This window comes from Silurus aristotelis (genome assembly GCF_946808225.1).
Source record: "Silurus aristotelis genome assembly, chromosome: 8".
NCBI classification, from domain to species: Eukaryota; Metazoa; Chordata; class Actinopteri; order Siluriformes; family Siluridae; genus Silurus; species Silurus aristotelis.
This window is the reverse complement of record NC_139581.1, coordinates 28,122,432-28,138,592: the sequence shown is the minus strand read 5'-3', so window position 1 is coordinate 28,138,592 and position 16,161 is coordinate 28,122,432. Positions and strand designations below refer to the sequence as shown.

General features: G+C 42.8%; 1 protein-coding gene across 1 annotated transcript; it reads left to right on the top strand.

The window, feature by feature from the left end:
• The first annotated feature begins 1,148 nt into the window (after positions 1-1,148).
• irs1 (insulin receptor substrate 1) lies at positions 1,149-15,572 on the top strand. The gene is made up of 2 exons (XM_083548550.1): positions 1,149-5,161; positions 15,534-15,572. The coding sequence occupies exons 1-2, from the start codon at positions 1,915-1,917 to the stop codon at positions 15,536-15,538; spliced, it is 3,252 nt and encodes a 1,083-aa protein (XP_083404676.1). The 5' UTR covers positions 1,149-1,914; the 3' UTR covers positions 15,539-15,572.
• The last annotated feature ends 589 nt before the right edge of the window (positions 15,573-16,161 follow it).

Genomic DNA, 16,161 nt, shown 5'->3' with positions numbered 1-16,161 from the left:
AGTGTGTGCAAACCTGGTGAAAAACTACAGGAAACGTTTGACCTCAAACAAATGCTACTGTACCAAATATTAACATTGACTTTCTCAGGTGTTCAAATACTTATTTGCAGCTGTATCATACAAATAAATAGTTTAAAAATCATACATTGTGATTTCTGGATTTTTTTTTTTAGATTATGTCTCTCACAGTGGACATGCACCTACGATAACAATTTTAGACCACTCCATGATTTCTAAGTGGGAGAACTTGCAAAATAGCAGGGTGTTCAAATACTTATTTTCCTCACTGTATATATATATATATATATATATATATATATATATATATATTAAAAGTATACATAAATAAATATATAAATAAATGCAACACATTTATTCCTGACATCCTTTCTTTACTTCGATACCAAAAAAAAAAACCCCACTGTCAAATAATTTGATATAATTCTTTGTTTTACTAATGCGCCAAGTCTCAGATCAAGCGCCATAATCCGCCATGATGCACACATCCAGCAATTAAAACCGTCCGTGTGGAAACATAGCAAGATATTCCGATCGGTGATCTTTTTTTTTTATCTTTTTTTACAATTAGTTTAAAACATTTACAAGAATATTTAGTGTTAATGCTCTTTGTTGAGTCTGGTTTTTATTAATAATTAACATACATTTGCATAAAGGCTCCATATTTGTCCACGGCCATGTTGATTTAAATATGAAAAACTTTAACTTTTGTTCATTTGAGGTACATTTAGAACAAATAAACACACACACACACACACACACACACACACACACACACACACACACACACACACACACACACACAGCGAATGTGGTTTCAGATAATACCTTGGTGGCATGTGAACACAAAAACAGCAAAATAAATATTTTTTCGCTTCATTTTGCTATATTTCATTATCATCACACTCTAAAAAAAAGATGTTTACATACGTTTGATATATTTTAAATTATTTACATGAACAAAAACCGGTTGTTTTTACACGTCGTGTCTTCTACTACGCCTACGGCTACAACAAACTTTGAGGGTGTTCTTTTTCTCCTCAGGTTGATGGACAACCCTGTCGTCCAATGAGAGCTCGAGGTTGAGGCGTGTCCTCGTGGAAAAGGGCGGGGCTTCGGTTGTATCGTAGGCTGAGCTCACGCTTTCATCTGGCCACGCATCGGCTCGGCGTGTCACGTGCTCACCGCTGCCCAGAGCAGGACAGGGATTTTTTTTTCGTCCTCGTGCTGCGGGGATACGAGCACGCGCTGGGGTTGTTGTTTTTTTGTTGTTGTTGTTGTTTTTGTTGCTGCCGTGCGTGTGCATGCGTGCGCGTCGGTGTGCATGCGTGCGTGCCGAAAGCGGGGGATTTATATCTATTTTTATACATATATTTATTATTTTTTTTGTCTATCGGAGCTGCTGAAACGGGACTCGGATACGCGACAACATGGACTGAGTTTGTGCGTGTCGGATTTGTGCACGCGTGCGGGATAGGACAGTCTCGCGCGCGTCTCTATCCCTTATCCATGTCTGTGTGTCTGGATTATTGACGGTGCCTGTTTTCATAGTGCTCACGGAACTCTGGATTAAAAGGACACGTTTTTCCTCTGCTCCTTTATGCTTTTTTCCCTTTGGTACTTTTATCTAAGGTATAAAACTAAGAATGGGTTCTTTAACCTTATTCTGGATTGAAAAAAGACACAGCTTTGCTAAAGAATGGACCTCGGAGAGTTTTTGGAGTGTGTGTTTTGGCACGAGCTGCTGAGCTAGATTACCCTTTTGAAGAAGAACTTTAAAGTGCAAGCAGCATTATTTATTTTTTTGCTCAATGGAAATAAACTTTTTTTTCCTCTTTAAATATTAAAAAAAAGACATTTTTTGCATAGAAATTTTTTCCCCTCCGGTCTGATAAAATGGCCAGTCCGTCTACAGAGAAGGTTTGTTTTTCGGTTGTGAGAAAGGTGGGTTATTTAAGGAAACCCAAAAGCATGCACAAAAGGTTTTTTGTTCTGCGAGCGGCAAGTGATACCGGGCCCTCCAGGTTGGAGTACTACGAGAATGAAAAAAAATGGAGACACAAGTCCGGGGCTCCGAAAAGGTCAATCCCACTCGAGAGTTGCTTCAATATTAACAAAAGGGCGGATTCCAAAAACAAATACCTCGTCGCCCTTTACACCAAGGACGAATATTTTGCTGTGGCGGCAGACAACGAGCTGGAGCAGGATGCATGGTATCAAGCCCTAGTTGACCTCCACAACCAAGGAAAGGTCCACGAGAGTGCTAAAACCAATGACGCGGGGGATGAGAATTACGGCGAGAATACACCTGGGCCGGCTTTTAAGGATGTATGGCAAGTTATACTGAAACCAAAGGGACTCGGACAGACCAAAAATCTGATCGGAGTTTATAGACTGTGTCTCACAAACAAGACGTTAGGTTTTGTGAAACTAAATTCTGACGCTGCGGCGGTCGTTTTGCAGCTGATGAACATCCGGAGGTGTGGTCACTCCGAAAACTTCTTTTTCATCGAGGTCGGGAGGTCTGCGGTGACTGGGCCTGGTGAGTTTTGGATGCAAGTTGATGACTCCGTTGTGGCGCAGAATATGCATGAGACGATCTTGGAGGCAATGAAAGCCATGAGCGAAGAGTTTCGGCCCCGTAGCAAAAGCCAGTCATCGTCCATCTGCTCCAACCCTATTTCAGTGCCACTGAGGACTAGGCATCATCACAACAACCCTCCTCCGAGTCAGGTGGGACTGGGAAGGCGTTGGAGGGCAGAAAGTGTGACTGCGACATCTCCAGCCGGCCCCGGCAGACATAGCCATTCATTCAGAGTAAGGGCGTCTAGTGACGGAGAAGGAACTATGTCTCGACCGGCATCTGTAGATGGGAGCCCCAGTAGTCCAAGATCTGTTAGGCCACAGTCCCAAAGGCACAGGGGCAGATCCAGACTGCATCCACCGCTAAACCATAGCAGGTCTATCCCCACACCATCATCACGATGCTCCCCATCAGCTATCAGTCCTGTAAGTCTGTCCTCTAGTAGCACTAGTGGACATGGTTCGACTTCAGATAGTCTTTTCCCCCGACGCTCCAGTGCCTCGATATCAGGTTCGCCCAGTGATGGAGGCTTCATCTCCTCTGATGAATACGGATCCAGTCCATGCGATTTCCGAAGCTCGTTCCGCAGCGTGACTCCTGACTCACTTGGACATACCCCTCCTGCCAAGGAAGAGGACTTGAATAACTATATATGCATGACCAGGTCTGGTTCACTAACTAGTACTGGGAGTCAGTCCAGAGGAACGCCGTCTCATATGGATGAGCCAGATTTGGAAAAGTGTTTCAGGAAAAGGACTCATTCCTCAGGCACCCTATCACCTCCAACCTCAAGCCACCAAACAACACCTTCACAGTCATCTGCTGCATCTTTAGATGAATACACAGTAATGACACCAGCAGATAATCGTAGTCGTTCTGCATCATCGTCATCGCCGTTAATATATCAGAACCTGTCCACAAATTCATATCCTGAAGAATGCTTGGATATACCAACAGCGGAAGGAGGTAGCAAGTCCAGTCACAAGGACGATGGGTACATGCCAATGTCACCAGGTGTAGCTTCTGCAGTGGTAACAGGAAACAGTGGAGACTACATGCCCATGAGTCCAAAAAGCATTTCAGCCCCACAACAGATTATCAATCCGCGGCAGCACACACGAGTGGACTCGAGTGGCTACATGATGATGTCACCTAGCGGTAGCTGTTCGCCGGATCTTTCTGCTAACTATAGAAAGATCTGGACCAATGGCATTAACCCCACACTGTCCATTGAGAGCACAGAAGGAAAAGTGTCCTCATGTGGAGACTATATAAACATGTCTCCTGCTAGCGGCTCAACCACTGGCACCCCACCAGACTGCTATTTTAACCCTGTGGACGAGTCGTCCAGGCCAACACACGCTTACTACTCTCTGCCTCGTTCTTTTAAACATGCCAACAGGAAGCAGGACCAGAGCCCTCTGCGGATATCGCTTGGCAGCGGTCGCTTGGTTTGTGCCGACTCTTCCTCATCGTCGGCAAGCAGTGACAGTTTGGGTGGTCAGTGTAGTACACAGCAACCTTCCGTGAGGCCCAAAAGGTCAGAGGTCAACTCTAGACTGGTTCGACCGACAAGGCTATCGTTGGATGCGAACAGAGCTAGCACTCTTCCACGTATGCGCGAAAACCCTTTCCCAGGTGAGCCCAAAAGCCCAGGAGAGTATGTAAACATTGAGTTTAATGACAAAGCATTTTCGGCGAGCTTAGCATCACTGTTTTCACCCGTGTTTGCTGGTAATGGAGGTGAAGTCCAATCAGAGCCGCCTTCTTCGGACTACATGAATATGCAGCTAGGGTCACAAAACTTGCTTTCACAGTCTGTAAAGCCAAAGTCCAATTCCCCAGACTACACCATTGTTGGTTCTTCTGAAAACTTGCCCTCTTTGCATCTCCTGCCATGCAAAAGTATCCCTGAACATGACTACATGAGTATGCAACTGGGCTCTTACTCCACAGCCTATCCTGATTCCCAAAGTATTCTTATAAACACTTCGTTACAGGACCCACTTTGTTCAGAGTCCCACAATAATAACATCTCGACATTAGGTGCAGCCCCAGAAAGGTCTGTGCTTATTGGCCCTTTGACAGATTTCTGTGGTTTCTCTCGAGTAAACCCGACTCCTCCAAGAAACCAGGGAGCCAAAGTGATCCGGGTCGATCCTCAAGGAAGGAGACGACATAGCTCAGAAACGTTTGCCTCCACAACAACCAAAGGGACAGTAAGCACAACCACAGGCTTTCAGTCAGACGTCAAACGCCACAGTTCTGCTTCATTTGAGAATGTTTGGCTTAAGCCCATTGAGACTTCCACGCCCCCCGCTCCTCCTGCTGCTGCTGCAACAACATCCGCCATTGACCCTCAGAACCATATAGGCCTGAACTACATTGACTTGGATCTGGATCAGAACCGAGAGCCGCACATCCCGGATTGGAGCTTGAGCTTCCAGACACGGCAGGTGGATCACGGGGTTGCAGAGGCAGCAGAGGAACCGAGAGCCTATGCCAGTATAACCTTTCAGAAAGCAGATGACCCCAGAGGAAACCTCACTTACAGAGAAGGTAAGCCTCAAACAACATGCATGCTCAGTCACGTTTAGATTGTAGCGCTCAGACACTGAATTTGTCCCTGAGCATGTTTGTGTGGAAAAGTGAGTGTGAAAGATCTTGTCACTGCATTCAGTAAGGAATGTGCATGTCATGCTGTTTATAAAACAGCTCCCACTCACAGAGTTTGAGCTTTCAGCGGAAAATCCCTTCGCTAAAACTTCGGAGGGTTTTAACTACAGCCCAGGTGTCCACACTGTGACAGACAAATGAAGACTGCTGTTTCTGTAAACAGAGTGCCGTGAACTGGACTTGCTCGAACACTCTGACCCGTATAGCCTTATCCGTATTGTGCTTCTTAGAGCTGGAGTTGGTTCTCGGTGACTCAGCAATGAGTGACTCAGCAATAAATGTTGATTTAGTTGTGTTCATATAGCAGAAGATTAATATCAGAGCTCAGTCAGCTCTGTGTGAATAATTTTTTCTCTTTACACTTAGAAATATGTGCATGAAGAAAATACTCCACACCGAACGAGTTAATGTATAACGAGTATAATGACTTCTTCAGTTTTCCCCCTACCCATAACTTCGTTGCTTGCATGCCATGATTCTGACAACGTTTTGTCTTTCTCATCTTTCTCACCTTAAATAGATGGGCTTTCAGAATTAAAAATGTTATGCTAATACCACCATCATCATCATCATTACACATTAGCCATCTTATTGATCATTTACAAACAAGCCCTGTCTCTGATGTACTTGAACTTGGTGCAACTGCATCGTATAGATGCTAATAATTAAGATTTTACATATTTTTTATGCTTTAGGGTGGAGTTTTCCCTGTAAGTCAAGGTTACTTTGAATCTAATAATTCTTGGTCCAGTATACAGACCCCCCCCACCTTATGAACGAGTTACGTTCCGAACGACCGTTCGTACTATGAATTTGTTTGTAAGTTGTTACTGTGTTTGTTATTGACTAGGCTTATCTCCTAATGATGTAAGTGCTATAAATAATATTAAAAAAAAAATATATATATATATATATATATATATATATATATATATATATATATATATATATTTACTGAACAAAATTCACTTTAAGGACAGGTTTGTTTGCGAAAGTACATAAAAGTGGGGAGCGTCTGTATCATATAATTTTCCAAACATGCATATTAATGAGGACTTTTCCTCAGTGCAAACGATGTCGTTAGCCTATTGAGGGACAGGTAAATGGTTAGAGAGTTGCTTTGAGCTGCCGTTCTGCTCGTTATTGTATTGTTTGTCAAAATCGCTTTGTTGAGCGATTGAACGATGAGCAGACGCCCGGGTGGTGTTACTTATGACTCTGTGGGTGGGTGTGTGGATTGGTGGGTGGGTGGATTTGTGTGTGAAAGCTCTGTGTATCTGAGTGTGTGTGAATGCTCTGTTCGTGTGAACCCTTTACGGACCCCCTGCCTCTGTGAGGCCACAGCAGCGACAGGAGCTGAGAGGTGTTTGTTACACAGCTCCGCTGAACCCGATGTGCTTCTTATGCAGCTCAAACGCCTTTGCGCTCTCTCTCTCTCTCTCTCTCTCTCTTTCTGAGGTGAAAGAGTTCTTTGGTGGGCCAGGTCAGGATGAGATGAGTTAGCATCCCACCCCTTTCCAAGTATTATTTTACCTATCTCACTCTCTTTCCCACACACTTTTGTGGTTGTAGAGGTGCACGTGTGCTTATGGAAATGTTTGTTTTTAAATTCTTTTTGGTGTGTGTGTATTTGAATATTTTGACTCAAATTATAGGTGCGGGCTACACTGCAGCTGGTTGCCCTCGGCGCCAGTCTCCATGGTTACACCGTGGCTGCAGCGTTCGCTTTTATGTCGCAGCATGTTAAGGGGGCCGCAAGAGCAAGTCGCTGGGAGCGACTCGGGGCTACGCACCGATTGGTTGGCTGGGGTGACCGGGTTCTCCAGTCGGCCGGATCAGGATGAGACAACCTGAGGCTCCGCCCAGTCCAGGCCATCTTAGAAAGGAAGAGTTAGGGTGATCAATGAACCAAGCATGCTAAAGGGTTAGATTTGAATATAGAGGTTTTTTGCTGGTTAGCTGAGTCTTGGCTGGACTGTTTATTTGTTAAAGATTAGACAATAGCTTGGGCAAATTCAGATTTCTGGTTTATATCCGTGTGCTTTCGACGCGTTTGTTTGGCGTTGGCGTGTGTGCACAGGCTTTTAAATATCCGCTTAACCATTTGATTAGGATTCCCCCTCTTGCTCTTTGCTAAGGTAAACAGATGGGGCTTGAAGTTAGTGTGATTATAATGTAACTGTACGTTCAGGACATGCAGTTATAAAATATTATTCAACTCAAGTCCCAGTTGTTTCTTATATTTCACTTACTGAGAAGACTCATCCCGAGTGCGCACTCAGCCCTGAGCTTCCACTCGTTCCACCCCGCTCCACTGGTCTGGTGAAGTTCTTCAGAGCCCACTGCTCATCCCTCGCCACCACAACGTCCTCACCTCACCTTATCTCACCTCCTTCTTTTCTCTGTGTGCATCTTTCTGACAGTCTGTCTCGCTTTTTCTTTCCATTGTTGTCATTTTACTCTCTTCTTTACTTTTCTTTTTTTCCACGCTCTCTTTCACTCTTTTTCTCACCCACCTCTTTCTGTTTTTCTCATTCCTATTTTTCAAAATTTTCCCCGTCTCTCTTTCTGTCACAGTCTTGCTGCTTCTTTCTCTTTTTTTTTTCTTTCTATCACTTGTTCTTTCTTATTTCTCTTTGATCTTTTTTTTTTCTTTCTCTTTCTCTCTCACACACACATTTTTTTGTCTTCTCTCTTGTTCCCCCTCTCTCTCTCTCTCTCTCTCTCTCTCTCTCTCTCTCTCTCTCTGTCTAACACTCCTGCTGCCCTTTTGCTTTTCTTTCACGTTTCCATCCCCCCCCCCCCCCAATAGCTCTTACTCACAGCGACACACCTCTGTCTTCCACTCGTTTTCATTCTGTCTATCAGAACTCTCGTTGTCCTTTTTTTGATGTCACCCATATGAGGATGGGTTCCCCTTTGAGTCTGGTTCCTCTCAAGGTTTCTTCCTCATATCATCTAAGGGAGTTTTTCCTTGCCACTGTCGCCACGGCTGCTCATCAGGGACAAACGCACACCATTCACCTTCACTGTTGTTTTCTGTAAAGCTGCTTTGAGACAATGTCTGTTGTGAAAAGCGCTATACAAATAAACTTGACTTGACTTGACTTTTTTTTTATACTTTTCCCATTTACACTTATTCCTCTCTCTCACTCATACACTTCCTTCCGCCTTTCTCTTTTTCTCTCTCTTTTAATCTTCTTCACAGTCTCTCCATTTTCTCACCCCTTGTATTGTTCCCTCTTTCTCCCAACATAGAGCATGAAGATAAAATATTCTTGTAAATGTTTAAAGGTAATTATGGTGTTCTAAATGACGGAAATCATCAGGACTCCGAACGGAACTTTTGCCATGTTTCCACACGGACGGTTTTAATTGCGGGTTCTGGTGCTTGATTTGAGACTTGGGCGCATCAGTAAAACAAATGTGAGGTGATTCAAATGTATTTTTGGGTGGAGTTTATTTATTTACGTGTTTTATATGCTTATTTATATTTTTGTATAAAAATGGTCACAGAAATGCGTGCTGCATTAATCCCACTTTAATTAAATTAACATGCGTATATATGTGCTATGTGTCCAGAATACTGTGTGTGTGTGTGTGTGTGTGGTTGTGTGTGTGTGTATACATATATACTGACTCAGACATACACTTTGCTTTTGATCATCATCACTGCACCCCGCAACATTGTATACCCGCCACAAATGGACATTCGGTGTAACCCAGATGAGGATGGGTTCCCTCTTGAGTCTGGTTCCTCTCAAGGTTTCTTCCTTATGCCATCTCGGGGAGTTTTTCCTTGCCACAGTCGCCAGTCGCCACCGGCTTGCTCATCAGGGACAAACTTACTCATAAAGAACATATTCATTTTTAATCACCGCATTATCTGTGTAAAGCTGCTTTGAGACAATGTTCATTGTTAAAAGCGCTATACAAATTAAAATGAATTTAATTGAATTGAATATACTGTACATATATATGTATAAACACACACACATACATACACTTAGTATTCTGTAAGTAAGTAAGGAAAAAAGCAGGAAAAGTAGGCTCTGTGTGTGTGTGTGTGTGTGTGTGTGTGTGTGTGTGTACACACCTAAGTCTTCGATTCATTGAGGTCACAGCAGCAATGGAAACTTTGTCAAGTGCGTTCGCTCAGGCATGTCTGCGCCACTTCACTCGCTTTTTTTTTTCCTCCCGCCAACACACGGCATTGCGCTCCTGTGTGTTCAGCACTTTGTCTTTTTGTGTGAAGTGTACAACGCTGACCTGTGTGTGTGTGTGTGTGTGTGTGTGTGTGTGTGTGTGTGTGTGTGTGTGTGTTACTCGTTCACTTTACCTCAGTTCCTTTGTGTTGTCTGCCTGTTCATCTCAATGTGTGTTGTGTGTCTGTATTGTATTATTTGAAGAGCAGATGAGAGGAAAAGTGTGTGTGTGTGTGTGTGTGTGTGTGTGTGTGAGTGTGTATCTGTATCTGTCTCAACTTGCTGAAGTAGGCTAAACATCTGGTGTGTATGTGTGTGTGTGTGTTTGTGTGTGTGTGTGTGACCGAGACCGTGTGTGTGGTGGGGGTAGATGGAAGTTTTTCCTTTGCTAAAGGGAATGGTATTTGGCACACAGGGTCTCCCACTATACACACACACACACAGACTAATAGTGAGGCTTTTTTTTCACAAGCTTCCAAAATAAGGTGTCCTTTTTGTCCTTTTTAAAGTTTATTTTATTTTTATTTTTTTTCCCTCAAGATTTTTAGGAAGTCCTTTATGGATTCCTCCTGTGCTCAATTTTTACGTGTCAGTGTTTGCAATCAGAAATGCCCCCTGGTTTACACGAGTGTGTGTGTGTGTGTGTGTGTGTGTGGTTGGTTGGTTGGGGGGGGGTGTTCAAGTTCGCAAAGGCTACTCCACACGATCAGGTTATAGATTTAGAGGGTGTGCATGTGTGTGTTTTTCCCGGAGCCCGAAATGTTCCCCGTGTGTGAATATGACCTGTGTTTTGACGTCAGTGAGCGCGCACACAGAGGTCACAGATCTGTAACCGTATCCCCCACCGAGCATGTACGAGTGTGTGTGTGTGTGTGTGTGATCAAGCTAAAATTGTCTTCATACGCGACCCCGAGCATTGGCTGGCTGTGTGTGTGTGTGTGTGTGTGTGTGTGTGTGTGTGTGTGTGTGTGTGTGTGTGTGTGCTGCATACATGCTTGACTTAATGACGTTAGTTCATTGAGCTCTTACCGGACGAGTACCTCCCCTCTCATGTGCCCTTATAAGGAGTTACAACCTATAAAGAGGCAGTAACTGTTACAGCGTCTACAAGTAAGGAAATCTCACTCCCCAAAACTGTGGCCTTCCGCACCCTCTCGGACAAGCGCATGGAACTACTTCCCCCTCGTAAATCCTCGAGCCGCGCCGTTTCATTTACTAGCTAACTCGCCGTTGGGCCGTCACTCGGTGCCCGTTAATGCAACACGATCTTATCACATATGGTGAACGAGTTACCCAATGGGTGCCTGAGTACAGCGTCAGGGAAATGTTATCCTCTACCGCATCATACCGAGTTCTGTCCTAGTATCGCAAGTGATTAACTCTCGATACGTTTAACGCAATAAAGGACCTTTATGTCACCTATCTGCATGCTCGGGAAGACCTTCTGTGACCTGTTTACATGGTGAAACGCTTGCTACCGTACACCAGTACATCGTGTCTGCCCATGTGTGTAGTGCAGTAGGTGGTGGGGTTCTAAAGCACAAGACATGGCCTAGCCTACTTAGAAGTCTTAAAGAATGGCCATCAGTATGAGGTAGTATACTGTAATTTGTTAAAAATGAAACAAATTACGGTACATAAATTACGAAAACAGCAGTTTGTAGGACTATATATATTGTCTGGTTCCTCTCAAGGTTTCTTCCTCATATCATCTAAGGGAGTTTTTCCTTGCCACTGTCGCCACGGCTTGCTCATCAGGGACAAACGCACACCATTCACCTTCACTGTTGTTTTCTGTAAAGCTGCTTTGAGACAATGTCTGTTGTGAAAAGCGCTATACAAATAAACTTGACTTGACTTGACTTGACTATATAAAATATACAGTGTATATGTACGTGGCAGCAGGTGCGTTGACGAGTGCCAGTTAGCAGAAAGGCGGAGCATACGCTACTACATTAGCTTGCTGCCTTGATTGGTATTTTTATATTTTTTTTTTTAGCACAAATACCCCAAGGCAGGCTAAATCTCGGCAGCAACAACGCGAACGTCCAAGGTGTGGAATAATTCGCATGGTTTGCTAAACCCATCAGCGGATAATTTATTTGTGGTCGTGACACAATTTGGTTGGCAGAGCAAATGTTTCGATGCTGTAATAAGTAAAATACAAGATTCTGAAAGAGTTCCCGTGCAGGTTTTTTTTTCAGTTTTTTTTTTTGCAAGAGAGCATCATCAGAAGGTCTATGGATTTCTCCACTCGAGCCTGGAAATCTTCGTGAGTTATTCTGGCTATTTCTGGGACAAAAACTTCCTATTGCACTTATAATAGCTAAGCCGTTTCCCGCCATATTTCAAAACCAGTAAATCCGCAGATTATAGCCGATCGTCTCCATTCCTGAAACTGAAAAATCGTTTTCCTGAAAACTGTAAAAAAAAACCTCGCAGAATAAAGGTGTTCGAGAAACGTGATTAATGGTCCTCCGTCCGCTCAAAGAGGCCCTTCCGAGAATCCCAGCCGCCTTGTTTAGTTCGTCCCATTCCGTGTGCTTTTGGAGGCGGAGCCGTGTTTTCCGAGCTGCGTTTCTCTTCCCTCGCCATGTGTTTGCCCAGAGCGGCAGCTTTTAATTTTGCCCTCTGCAATTTCCTCCAGCTTGCTGGTTTTCTAAGTAAAGACGAGGGTGCCTCTAAAGACAGTGGCAACTATAAAAGCGCTCGCCTCGAGGATGTGAGGTAGACTTTCATGTTTTTCCGCACTGAGGGTGCCTCGTTACGTCGCTGTATTTATAGATGAGGTTTCACTGCAAACCGCTACTTCTCTGGCTCTCAGATTAGGCCAAGTCCTCCTTACTCAATTTTGCTCACTCGATGCTTCGAGCTGGGGTGGGCGGGTAGTTCGTTCCACCTCTGTCTCCCAGCCAATGAAAGCATCGAAAGCGCAGAAATGAAGGAATATTATTAAAAACATTTTAAAATTAGCTAAAACCATATGCGAGGACTTAAATGGTTTTAATCATGTGATTGACCTTTATGTGCCAACTACCTCCGCACAAAGTGAGGTCCATAAAAACACCTATAAAGTGAAAGAACTCAAATGTCCTGCTGAGGGCCCTGACCTCAACCCCACAGAAGAACTTTTGCATAAACTGGAGCTGGAATATTCTTATTGAGCTCTTGGCAAGTAGGCATTGGGCAATGGGTATGTTCCCACAGCCATGCTCCAAAATGTACTTGAAAGCCTTCCCTGAAAGGTGGAGAGGGAATAGCCAATAGTTTTGTAGTGGGATGCTGAGTACTCAGGTTTCCATTTACAGTGGACCATATAATGTACAATGAAACAGCAGTATATTACAACACTGTAACATGTAACTCCCCAGCGTACTCCCTGCATTCAACTTGCCGGGCGGCTTTTTGCCAAGGTTGCAAACATGAAGTGCTTCATTATAAACTTTATCGGGATAGAATACAAAATGGCTGCACAGGGTCTTTGTCTATCTTGGAAATCATGTATTTAATCGATGTTACTCAAGTTACTCAAACAACCTTGTAAAATTCACTTGGATTTTTTGTTTTCGTGTACAGTTCCACCCTTGATGGAAACGCAGCTATTGTTAAAGCCCTCATGATATCGTTCTTGCAGAAACATGCTGTCTAGCTTGTTTTCATCCTTCTCATTCTCGGAGATGAGGCTTAACCCACTGCAGCTGTACTTATGCCAGGATAAACAAAGGAGGATGAACCCCCTTTTAGGCCCTAATGATCACTAATGATAACATCACTACCAACACCACCACCATGAGCCCCCATATCCCTCCCTCCCTCGGATTTGCTGTAGTGCTTCATGTTGCTAGTGCAACCTTTTCACAGGTACTCTGTTGGTCTTGCTTTTCCTGCAGTTTGAGAGAGATTTGCATCTGCTCTAGGTATCCATTTCATCGACGATCAGACGGAGTGGCACCCGAAGGAGTAAACCAACGCTAGCAGATTGCATTTTACCCGTATTAACCTTCTTGGTTTATAATAACTTCGATTAAAGTAGTCCTGCATCACCCCCAACCAAAGATCTTTGACCACCCCCTGACACAGGTAGTCCCCGACTTACAATGGAGATGTATTTGATGTCCACAACGTAAAATATTGTAAGTCGAGACATGGCCGAGCCTACCCTGGAGTCTTAAAGAATGGTGATCAGAATGGGGTAGTGTACTTTAATTAGATTAATTTAACAAATTACAATAGATAATCTAGCAAAACAAAGCAATTTATATTACTGTATAAACTATACACTATAGAGGTATGTAACAGGGGACGTGTGAAAAAGCGCTGGTGTACGAATGGAGGGCGGCGCAGTTATCGTAGGTCAACAATCGTAACTCGGGGACCATTAGCATTAGCACCATTGAGAGTTCATGTCTGTCTAGAACAGTGAGATTCGGCGGCACTTCAGCCTGTCCTGTTTTCTCAACAACTCATTTCTACACTTGACTCAAACAGATCATGTTCCGTAGCTTTAACTTTCATGCTAATACCTGCCGTCAACACCGCTGCGCTCAGCGATAACAAGCCAAGCCAAGTCTCTGTCATCGGAAGTGGATTTGTTGAATTCGTGTCATCCAGCCTACATGAACTAAACAAGCACATACATCCTGTTTGTTACTGCGAGGGTTGATCTACTCTTTCTATCCTGTTGCTGGCTTATTTTTTACCTCTTCGCAAATCTATTTGTGCTCTTTGCAACACCTAGTTTATTTGATGCCCAAGACACAACGTGCAGGTTGTTTTTGTTCTTACATGAACTCTTTATCGGAGCACGAAGACCAAAAACGCGCAACCTAACATTTTGGTAACGAGTTAAAAAAAATCAGTAAGCGTCCTTTACAATGTTGGTCAACGGATAAGCATCCCAGAACTCCGCCCCAGTTAAACCTTGAAACAAAAGACCACTCATGTCATCCAGGACCAGGAATCTAAGGTAAAAACTGGTCATTTGAAGAGAAAATTTATGTATTTGGAAAAAAAAAGAACCAGGCTATGGTTGTTAAATACGAATTAGCAGGAATACAGATGTTCCTAGTAAACAACAAAACATTTTAGAATACACACTGATGGTGCGAGTTCTCTTTTTTCATTGTCTACATTATTTTACACGCCTTTGGCTAATAGTCTTTTGCCTATTAGCTTTATGTAATTAGGAAAGATTACGAGATGACGTCAGGGTTTCAAGGTCATGTTCGAGCTCACAGCTGATTGGCTACTGTCGCTCTGACTAAAAGGGAGGAGACATTGTGTTTCCAATTTAGGGAACACAGGCAGTTTAGCTCTCTTGGCTCTCAAACAGATGACTAGGGCGAAGTCTTGTTTTTAATATGAGCTGTGTGTTTGCTTGCAACCTCTAGACCAGGGGTCTTTAAAGTGTTTCCGATCAAGGACCCCTTACCCGATAGAGACATAGGGCAGGAACACCCTGATACAAAATGTGTTAAACATACCCACTAATATTAAAAGAAACCAATCATATTATGTTTGTTATATATTTATTTATTATTTATTATAAATATATATATTATATATATTTAAACATGTTGTTGTACATGCATCATCGTCTGTTTTTTTTAGATACATTTTAAAATCTTTTAAAAAGATTTATGCATCATAACAAAATATCTTTTACAATGAATGTCAATTTATTAAGTTGTTTACAGTTCTTTTATTTTAATAGATTTGCAGTTTCATACATTTTTTCATTACTATCAGGTGGACTATTATAAATTTGCAGGAAGCTTTAAGTTTAATAGAACTTTAATGCAATAATTTGTATATTTTTAAATGTTGTTATATTTTTTAACAAAAATAAATTTGTGATTCAGCATTAACTAGCAGACCCCTTGCAGTACTGCTGTGGATCCACTAGGGGACACAGACCAGTTCACGACAAGAACTTAAACTGGATTTTTTTTTGTTGTTGTTTGCTTTTTTTTAAAAATGTCATTTTTTTATTTTGTGTTAACTGAGAATTGATATCTCTTCCCTTTTTCTGCTTTTTTTTCCCCGCACAGAATGAACAGCAGCTACATTTCACTACCCATCAGGTCTCACTCTTTCTATCTCAAAAAAAAAAAAAAAAAAAAATACAGCAATCACTGATGCTCCATCAGCCTGACCAGCCAGACCTCAGCTTCTACCCCTCTAGAACCTGGACCTCACAATGCACACTTGGAACTTTCCAGAATGCTGGTCCTCACAAATCACATGAAACCTGGAGTCCTCAGGGTCTCAATCACACTTTTAAATCTCAGAAGGATTGTACAGATCAAGGACCAGCTAGTTTTATTCCTGTTCTACCACAACATTTTGTCAAAGAATAGCGATTGTAATTTATTAATGAATTTGTCATAATTTGTGTCAGTTTCTATTAACGGGGACTGTCTGCAAAAAGAGTGTTTCGTTAACATTATAGCAGCTATAAACACCTTTTTCCTTTCTTCTAATCAGCATCCCTCTGATCAACCTTACAAAGTCACTGGTTTCGTATTCATATCGACGGTACAGTTCTTGAACTGGAGACTCCTTCCCTGGAAACCTTGGACGTCTAGAGACAAAAAGAAAATCACTGTACCAACGATGAAAAGTTACACAACTGCACATTTTCTTTAGTTTGTTTCGTATTAATGGAGTTCAACATCT

What these genes read in the sequence shown, in the direction of transcription:
- irs1 (XM_083548550.1), top strand. Translation starts at nt 1,915, where the DNA reads ATGGCCAGTCCGTCTACAGAGAAGGTTTGTTTTTCGGTTGTGAGAAAG.